Source organism: Rhagoletis pomonella, unplaced genomic scaffold (genome assembly GCF_013731165.1).
Source record: "Rhagoletis pomonella isolate Grant_MI unplaced genomic scaffold, Rhpom_1.0 Rhpom_scaffold_00008, whole genome shotgun sequence".
NCBI lineage: Eukaryota > Metazoa > Arthropoda > Insecta > Diptera > Tephritidae > Rhagoletis > Rhagoletis pomonella.
Genome location: NW_023458562.1, coordinates 43,015,375 through 43,026,288, shown reverse-complemented (window position 1 = coordinate 43,026,288; position 10,914 = coordinate 43,015,375). Strand labels below are relative to the sequence as shown.

General features: G+C 34.5%; 1 protein-coding gene across 1 annotated transcript; it reads right to left on the bottom strand.

The window, feature by feature from the left end:
• Positions 1-398: 398 nt before the first annotated feature.
• LOC118744902 lies at positions 399-1,183 on the bottom strand. The gene is made up of 2 exons (XM_036478325.1): positions 1,020-1,183; positions 399-699 (listed from the first exon to the last, which is right to left on the bottom strand). The coding sequence occupies exons 1-2, from the start codon at positions 1,158-1,160 to the stop codon at positions 421-423; spliced, it is 420 nt and encodes a 139-aa protein (XP_036334218.1). The 5' UTR covers positions 1,161-1,183; the 3' UTR covers positions 399-420.
• Positions 1,184-10,914: the final 9,731 nt, after the last annotated feature.

Below are 10,914 nucleotides of genomic sequence, written 5' to 3'. Positions count from 1 at the left end.
TTAGTGGCTGTATCTTGGCTTTTTACTGTTAAGTGATTACGTTCACGTGTAACTAAAACTTGATTAGAATTTTCGCTTTGTAATATTTTCCACATCATTTTAACTTAAAGTTCTTCAAGTAAGCAAATGTCTGCAAAATCATTATATCCTAGTAAAAAAACAACAAATATATACATATACTAAGTAATGTGCCGCAATGCAATTTCTCCATTAAGTGATACTGTTCCTTATAAAAGAAAAATCCCCTACTAAATTTACGTATTTTTCATCACGGGGGTTTTTTTTGTAAGACTTGTACACTATTTTTATTGTATTAATAAATAAATAGAAAACAATTAACAACTATACGTATGCTTTTAAGAATTACTTAGTCATTCATAAATGTACACACATAAATAAATAATATCACACTTTTCACGTCTAGTACTCTATTCGCACATCCACTTGCAGCTGCTTGTAGTCGTGATCGCTGAGAAAGTTCCACTTGTAGCCGAGTATCTGTGACACTTCGCGTTCCACCACTTCATAGGAACGCGACATGTGCCGCAGCCAAATATAGAACTCATCGGTCCATTCTGGATGCCGTGGCCAATCGCAGCGTATGATGACGGCAAAGCGACGCACATACAGACGACGCAAATTCTTGGCGGTTCGCGCGATCAGCAACACTGTGGAGGTGGACACTTTCTCGCGTATAAACTGAAAAGCAAATATTTGTAAAAATAAAATTCAATTTATCGGGGTACTATTACCATCGTACAGTTCCATAACTAACGTAACTCTGGCTGGCAGGCTGTAGGTGTGTTTTTGGTTAGTGTATTGGTGTTTTTGGTTCAGTGTGTTAGTGTATTTTGAATAAATTGAAACAGAAATGGCAGAAATTGTAACAGAAATGGCAGAAATTGTAACAGAAATGAAGAAATTAGAGCAAAGCCAAAAACCGGTGATCTCAGCTGTGGGCATTTTTTGGCAAGCAGCTGATAGTGTAACTGTACGATGACTATTACTACGGCACTTACCAGTGTGTGCAGATTGAAGCATTGTCGACTGATCAGAAGCATTAAACTATCGACACGATTGTGAAAAGGCTTGGGGGAAGTAAAACGGGGCAACATCTCATAGCCGTAAACGCTGAGTCTATTCTTATAATGATCCACCATACGCAGGATGAAATCTGTTTTGATCTAAGGCAGAAACAAAAATTTCTCAATTTAGTGAAAAAAGCTAAGGTTTAACGAATATACATATGTTTAGTGCCGAAAGGTATCTTGGTTAGCCTATGAGGTGTTTTTGTCTAGAGAAATATGCACTATACGTAGTGCGAAAACTGAGGATTCTCCGGAAATTATTCGGTTATAGAATTGAAACCGAACCCCTAATTTTCTTGGTTTTGTCTTAAAAACTATCCGAATTAAATTTTATGCAATTCGAACCACGGCAACCCGTGCCGACTTACAGTCAAAGTTATCAGAATAAAGGCCGGCCCACATAAAACTTTCGCATTGGCTTTGGCGTTGGCGTTGGTTTGACAGAACTCACGTTAAAAGTATGCTTGCTACAATGAACGCTTGGCAGCGAATGCTTTGAGCACTAAATTAACATAATAGCGCCTGAGATATTAACATTTCATATCAATAATTACATGGAAAACGATATTTCTTGCCCAAATTTGATTAACAATTAAAAATTATTTCATATAATTTTATTTATTTGCAACAGCTAATTGACAACGCGTGCAACAAGGTCTATCTGGACCGGCCTTAAGCGTTTTGCAGTTCGCGTGTTTTGTTATTTTACTCATTTTACTTCTATATAAGGCGGTATTACTATACTCGCTGCAGTATTAGGGCATAATATTTAGTAAATCTGCGTTTTTACTTTTTTACCGGGTATTCAGGAGTGTTTCCAAACGACCATCCAAAAGTTTACAGAAAATATGGATATATGGGAATCAATTAAAAGAAAAATTCAAAAGAAGATTAGTTATGTCTTTTGTTTTCAATTATCCTTTTGGAACATGTCAAAAATGACCTTTAAAATATTAGTCTTCAAGATTTTGAAGGATAGAAATTGCTAAGAATATTTTCCTTTAATTAATTTTTTCGATGTCCTTGGGAGAAATGCTGCCGTCCCATTAAAAATTTAGTGATGCAGATTTACCAGAAATACGTTCAAATATGGGAAACATATCGAATTTATCGCATTTCCAAAGTTTTCATGGACGAATGGGAAGCCTTAATTCAAGTTATTAACTAAAACCTCAACTAAAAGTAGGCACGGGTTATTGTTATCCTACCGTCCTAAAACTTCATATGCATATATGCCATTTAGGATAAAATGCACGAATACAGTGGGTATGCATATCAAAATTTGAAAAAAAAAAATCCCATATGAAGGGGTTAAAATCATAACGGTCTAATTGACATTTTTTGAAAATGTAACTTATACCCATATTTGTATAGTTGAATATAGTGTTTGTCATTTCAAGTCATGAAGATGTGTTTAAGCCCTTACATCCAACTCCACCGAAGATTCCGTACTTAAAATGGGAAAATTTAACTCAACTTCTACCATTTATTCCACCTATTCATCAAGATTTTTATTTAAATATTCCCCATGAGACAAAAGCAAAAAACAAAAGTTCTAAGAAGCAAAGTGAAAAGACGATTATAGTTCAAGAAGAAAATACAGAATCAGATGAAGCCCACCGCAGCGGTTTGTCAGATTACGATGATTAGATATATTTTAGTAGAGTAAATGTTGTATATTATACCTTTTTTACATAATAAAATGTAGATTTTTTTAAAAATAAGCTTTTCCATTTATTGCCTTACAGAAATTTACCTAAGTAGGTACTCAGAAGTAAAAGGATCCAAGTGACACAATTAAAAATATATTTCAGTGTTTTTCCATCTGCAGTAAGGATTCTTTTAATTAGTTAATTAACCTGCATTTATTTAAGAAAGTGTGATTGAATTTCACATTGCTCTCAGAAGAATCATCCTATGAAGTCACATTGAAACAATTTTTTTTTTTTAATTTTGAATCTTTTGTTTATATTTTTTGACATAATAGTACCTTAAAAGAGAGCCCCACTGAGTTATCAATCACACTTTGTTTAACACACATTGCATTCCTACATATACCAAAAACTATGTACACTGAAAATAAAATCTGCGTAAATATAACGAAAACTTGCGTACATCTACGAAATTTTTCGTCATTTTGAGCCACGAAAGTTTTCGTTAATTGTACAAAACCGTTTTCGCAAGTACTACGAAAATATGAGACATCAGATTTTTAGTATATTTTACGAATACGTTCGTACTATTTACTAAAGAATTTCGCATTATTTTTTTTTGTTTTTTTTTTACGAAATTTTTGTAAAATGCAAAAAACAATTCGTATATAACGAAATTATTTTCGTAAAACCTGCGGTTGTTGCTTTCATTGGCCACCCTATTCGATTTTTATCGTGAGTTTTAATGAAAGTGCTTTGTTATCATTTGAGCTATGGTTTATCTATTCTGTGGCTATGCGTATACCTTTCATCTGCAAATAAAAAATGAAATATTTTCAAACTTGTTTAAAATATCAAAAAACCGGTATAGAACAGCTAAATTTTGATAGAAAAATACGGGTATAGGCAGATAAATGCGCTATTCATCCGCCCATAGTTTTGTGGGGAATTTATGTTACCAAATAAAAACACTGTTGATTCTCTGTTTCACTGGAGTACAATTCATACAGTTTAAAATAAAAAAAATATTCATTATATTAGCAGTGCGCGCTACCATTTCGCATGGCATGGGTTCGAGTCCAGTTTCCGACCAACAGCTTTAGTCTTATCAAACGAAAACCATCAGACAATTTGTATTGCGGTCAAGCATCAAATATTTGTTTTGGATTATTTATTCTCGCTATCCCCAATGCTGTTTATACGTGTTGCAGCGCACTCGCATCAGTCAACGCTCTATACCAGTAGTGTCCAACCGGTAGCTCGCGGGCGCCTGGTAGCTAGCGACCTAAATTTTAGGCGCCCGCAAACAAGAAGATAAACAGAATATTTTGTATTTAATTGAAAAGTTTAACAATTGGAAGCTTTTTTGGTACATAAGTAGACTTTTATTTTTGAATTTTCACGAACTCATTCACTTCTTATCTTTCTATGCAATTTAGACATGACAGAATCTCTGACTTCAGACTCTCCGCACTTATTAGTGTTCACCAGAGTGGTATTTTCTGATTTTTCTGCTAAGGAGGCACTGTTAGTCAATCTGACTTTGGAGACTCGTACTCGTGGGCAAGATATAAATATATAACGTAGTGAAAAAGAAGGAAAATCTGATTGCAAAAACACTCAACCATGACAAAGTTATAAGCACGATCGTTCGTATTGTGAATTTGGTTCGCGGATGGCCGTTAAAGCATCGGCAATTCAAAGCCTTGCTCGATGAATTTGAGAGTTAATTCGGTGACATATTCTACCACTCTGAAGTAAGATGGCTGAATCAAGGTAAAGTGCTCTCACTGTTTGTAGCTTCGATGACAGAAATAAAGATTTTCCTGAAATCCAAAGGCAGCATTTTTAACTGATGTGACTGCAAAACTAAATGATTTCAATACAACTTTGCAATCTCGAAATCGATTAATGGATAGAGCAGTTGACAAAGAAAAACTTTCAACATTTCCACACGTTTACTCTTCTGGAACAGGCTTTTTCACAACTAATGGCTATAAAAAATAAATACCGAAACGTACTGACTGACGAACATGTCAAAAATAACATGATTTTAGCCTGCACTACTGTGCAATATAAACCAGATTTTAAGAAGTTATCTGAAAATATGAAGATTCAAGCATCATATGTGACACGTAAAGTTAAAAGGGACCTACGGTCAGAAAAAATCGGTTTTCCTTTTTCATCGACTCTTATAGTAAACGGTCCACTCTTTCCAATGCAATAAACCGCTTTTTAGCTGCATTAGTTTTTTCACAATTTCACTTCAAAGTTAGGTACTTTCACAAAAAAAGTACAAAAAAATCAAGTCTGACAAACTATTCAGAAATTAATCAAATTCGCTTGAAATTCGTTACTCGGGTGGTTTTCGAACATCGGATTCGTAATCACTGACCTCGTTTTCGGTGTCAACGACATTTTTGAGTTTCACATGAATCCGAACAAATTTTAAACTTTTTCCGCCATATTGGATCCGCCATTTTGAATTTTTAAAAACGAACATCGGATTCGTAATCAGCGACCCCGAAAACCCCCGAGTAACGAGTTTCAAGCGATTCCGATCAATTTTTAAAAAAGTCATCCGCGATATTGGATCCGCCATTGCGAATTTTGGAAAACGAACAGTCGGTTTTTTCGAAATCTTTGTTTCTGAACTTTACGTGTCACATATATAAAATAATAGCCGTTTTCGTTGTTCGGAGTTAACTCAAAAACTGGTGCATAGAGTTCAGTCAAATTTCGGAGGTTATACATTGCATACATGGTCCTATTATAGCTACCAGAAAATTCGTTAGGTGGCGCTGGGGTCGAGTTATTTATAAAAATCCTATTTATGAACCGATTTCGTTCAAATTCAAAACTTGTGCTACCTCCATGATGAGAAATATGTGTGCGAAAAACATACCCGATAGGTGGCGCTGTATTCGAGTTATTTATAAAAGTCCTATTCATTAACCGACTTTGTTAATGCAAATTCCAAACGTTTATTACTTTCATGATGATCTTTTTTCATTCTAAACATATATGTAAAAGTGACCCGATCTTTATTATTTTTACTTTAAGTATTCTGTTAATAATGACTGAAAACGGTACGAATTTTCATGTTTCATATCTGAACAATCAGTTGTATGAGAGCTATATGCTATAGTGGTCCGATTCTTCCGGTTCCGACAAATGATTAATACATTATAAAAATACACCCACCTACCAAAATTTCATCCGGATATCCCAAAAACTGAGAGACTAGATTGCATACAAACAGACGGACAGACAGACAGACAGACAGACAGACGGACAGACGGACATGGCTAAATCGAATCAGCTCGACGTTCTGATCATTTAAGTATACATTTTAATGGGTCTATCTCTTCTTACTCTGGTACTTACAAACATCGGACCAAAGTTATATTTAATACCATTTTACGGTCATGAAAGGTATAAAAAACAAAACTTACAATTCACTCACTTACCTTTGACAGCTAGCAATCACAGGAAGCAATGTTTACGACTCATCGATAGCTCCACGAAATATTATAAAAATCAAATCACAATTTAATACCTATTTAATTTTTTATTGTCCAGCAAATTCCTCTATAACACGTTTAAATTTATTTTATACGTCTCACAGCAGCCAACAGGTAATTTCGCAATGGAACGCGGTACATAAAAATATGATGAAATATTAAACTGCCAGCAATTTAGTATACTGCACGAAAATATTCGTATAAATATTGTATGAATTTAAAAAAATATATCTGCATTAGTGCTATGTACGAAAGTATTAAGCAAATTGTACGAATACAGAAATGAAGATCTCGTATATTATAAAATAAATTATAAAACCATGCGGGAATATTACGAATGCCTTCGTACAATATACAAAATTATTGGTACAGAGACTTGTTCGGTAATTTATGCATATATTTTGTAAAATAAACGAAAGTTTTCATAAATTGTACTGAATAAATGCCTTACGAAACTCCTTTCGTTATATTTACGAATGGTTCGTAAAATCTTGTTTCGTTGTGAAAAATGTATTCGTGTTATGAACGAAAGTTTCGTACGTTGTACAAAAACCAAGATTACGATAGTTTTTCGTAGCATTTTTACGAAGTTTTATTTTCAGTGTACTAACATGTTTAAATGAACTTTTGAATCAAAGCGTTAATCCACTAACCTTATGAAATAATTTAAATTGAACTTTTAAAATGGTTGGCACCCATCTTCAAAATGTTTTTTAACTACAACCTTCTTAAACCTCTGTCGTGTGCCACCCATATTATTGTACAGTTACCTAATTTCGATAATTAAAATTGAATTTGATCTGTTTAACAGGGTGCAACTCTTTCCATGTCCCAACTTATACATATATCAACCTTCTCCTCTCCGAGACGAACACGTAGGTCTGCATCGATGTAAATATCGATTGCAAACTGTAAGCAGTTGCTCTTTTTTATTAACCGTGCAGCTGCAGAAAAACATGAAAGGCACAGATGGCATGTCGAGCGAGATGATAGGGTTTCTTGGGATCAGATCATCGTCTTCTCTTGATTTACCATGCAGAATTCAGTAATGCACTTTTCATAAAATTTGACTCATTTTTATTATGAACTCATTCCAAAAAAAAAAGAATAAATAAACCCAGTGACCGCGATGAAGGAGTGTGGTTAGGAGATGTGGTGATCTCCGAAATAGCAGCTATAACTTCTATCATTCATAAACTGTTGTTGGTTTTTCCACAATAAAACAATTTTCATATAAAACGGTCTCAAGCTCAATAAAGATTGTTTGATAAAATAAACAAAGTGATAACGTTTTTACCTTGTAGCACCCCGAGCGCCTACTCCTTGTAGTTGCGGATATCTTTATTATATTACTCGATATTCCCTATAGGGAATTCAATCCCGAACCATTTTAACAATCCCAGGATATCGGGAAGCGGAAAATTTTATGTTTGAAAAATTTAAGTTATTTAAGCAGGCTTTGAAATTCGCTTCCGATTGCAAATGACTCAAGTTCACGTTGAATCAAAATTTTAGTGTTCTATATTTCTCGTTTCTCATATCAATGGCACGTACATAAATACATTTTTTCGTTTTCAACTTCAAATCCATAAAAATCTCGGGATCCCAGAGATGTAATCTCGGGAAAGTGTGCAGGAGCCCGGGATTGAATGCCCTAATATTAAGCTTGGGTGGTTCTTGAACTAAATGAACTAAAGAACGAGTTCGGTCTTTCCATTGAATTAAATTTGTCAGTGTTACTATTTTTAATTTTGGATCGCGACCCAAATATTCTTGGCACTAACCTAAGACGTGTATCCCCATTACTGCTGCAAAAACATCGATGTTTGAAACGATCGGTTTTTTGATGTTTTTGCCAATAAAGCATCGATAGTTCCGATACTATCGGGTTTTCTTTTGAGTTATAACTTTTTGTTTAAAGTTAAAATCGTTAGATTTGTTATTTAAAAGTTATCTGTTAATTTATTTAAAATGTATTTGTTTTAATGAGGCAATAACACTTTTCAATATTGGAAGTGGTTCATTAACCAAATGAAAAATGAAAAAAAAATATAAAAACATTTATAAGACAACAACACAATTCATATATGTTGCAATTAATGTCTTATTAAATAAAATAAATATTTGTTCTTTAAAGCAAAAAAAGCAAGTTACATTTTTGTTATTTTAGTCTTAAATTTCCCTATTACAGATCGAATGGCAATTACAAAATCATTTTTTAAGTAATAACATAAAATTCAGCTAAACAGATAAGTTTTGAAACGTTTTTGCATTGTTGCTACTTCAATTCCTTGAGAACGAGTTTTTTCGGGGGAAGTGCAATTATTAAACTAGCGTAGAACGCTTTTAAAATCAAACAAGCTTTCTAATTGAATGTTTTTGCACAGCAATATGTAAGTGTTTACAAATCATATGTTTATATGCTATGACTTTGTTAAAGTTTTTGTTATATATACTCGTTTATTTGTATTTTATTTATACGAAAACTCTGTAACAGCTGGTTTCACCAGCAATTTAAATGGAAAATGATTTTTATTTTCCGTAAATTTTCATGTAAAATTTAAAAAAATTAAAATAATTTTTCACTTATGTAAATTGCTTTCGTGAAATTGGCTGTAAGTGATTGAAACGATGTTAAAATTAAATATGCTACGTATGTAACTAATTACTTTTGTGTAATAACAATAATGCAATTTAACTATATGAACTAAAGAACTAGTTCACTAAGTTGAACGAACTACAACCTAATATGTATAACGAACACTGAAGTACCTATAACTTGTTCTAAAGTTAATTCTAGTGGTGGCAAACTATCAATAGTTGACACCATCGACAGTTGACAATAGTTTTTAGCAACTGTCGAGAGTCACTTTCTGTTGGTAGGCAGTACTACCGATAGTCGCGATAGCTTGCCGCATACTTCGAACGAAACTATCAGGTCCGTTTGCCCAAGGTAAGCCCAGGATAGCCCATCTTTTTTTCGTTAGCCCACCATTAGTTTAATAGTTATAACAAAAACATATTTTTTCGTACTACATATTAAAATTTATGAATTTCAATATATTTACGCTCTGATTCGATTGCCCAAGCATAGCCCAACCTTTTTTTTCGTTTTCCCACTCTTAATTTAAAAGTTATAACAAAAACAAATTTTTTCATACTAAAAATTTAAATTTGTGAATTTCAATATTTCTACGCTCTTATGCGATTGTCCAAGGTAAGCCCAGCTTAGCCCAGCCTTTTTTTCATCAGCCCACCCTTAGTTCAAAAGTTATAACAAAAACAAATTTGTTTCATACTTAATATTAAAATTTATGAATTTCAATATTTCTGCGCTGTAATTCGTTAGCCTAATGTTAGCCCAGGTTAGCCTAACTTTTTTTTCTTAGCCCACCCTTAGTTCAAAAGTTATAACAAAAACCACTTTTGAGCTAAGATATGCTAACGGAAATGAAAGTTGGGCTAATCTTGGGCAAACGAATCTGCTACTTTTCGTTCGGAAATTCGCGCTATGGGGTGCCAACTTCACACAGTCAACAAATTTATTTTTGTCATAACTTTTGAGCTAAGTGGGCTAACGAAAAAAAGGTTGGGCTACCCTGGGCATGAATCACGTAACTTTGAAACGATTGTCGTTCAAACCAGACATTGGCAAAGGGTGCTGTTTTTGTGACTTTAAGCCTACTCACGTTAAAAACGGAGGATGAACGAACACCACCGCAAAGCGTGCTGTCTTGCAAATACAGCCACCACAAGTGAACGATGCTTATAACAGCTCATACTGATATTGACTTCGGCAAATCTGTACTCCGAATGATCGTGCACGAAACCAGCAACCGCCGTATTTGATCGACAGCCATAAGCACTATACTGCATTTGGACGGTTGCCGAAAGCATGACAGCTTATGTGAAAGACTGGCGAAGGCAAGATGCCGCAGTTAGCTAACTTGATTTGTTGCAGAAGTCAAACCGCCGCCTTTGGTTTGTTGCTGAAGGCGCGTTTGACGTGTTGCCGAAGTGATGATACTGTAGTTCAAAAACATTCAAAGACACTTGCTTGTTTGAAATGAAGCATTGATATGTACATACATACATACTTACGTACGTATGCATATTCCTCACAACTAGCCAGCAGTCAGCAATGCAATTGAATGGTAGACGCGCTATAAATACATACATACATGCATACGAGACGATAAATTACCCTTTACCACATTCGTCGTCATTTCAGCAACAAGTCAGATGATTTTCAGCAACAAGTCAGATGATTTTCAGCAACAAGTCAAATGGCTTTCAGCAACAAGTCAAATGATTTTCAGCAACAAGTCAAACGACTTCTGCAACAAAAGATGACTCTCATGTTTTCGGAGCCGTTCAACTGCCACGTTTGCTGGTTTCGTGCACGATCATTCAGAGTACAGATTTGCCGAAGTCAATATCAGTATGAGCAGTTATAAGCATCGTTCACTTGTGGTGGCTGTATTTGCAAGACAGCACGCAATGCGCTCGTGTTCAGTCATCCTCTAATTTCGTTTAGGTATCGATACTACTAAGCCAACGCCGCTGCTCAGTCATACAAAGCAGCGGTATTGAATGAGTATGAACAGTTGACGATCAACCAATGCCATTCCCTGGTTCAAACGATACTGA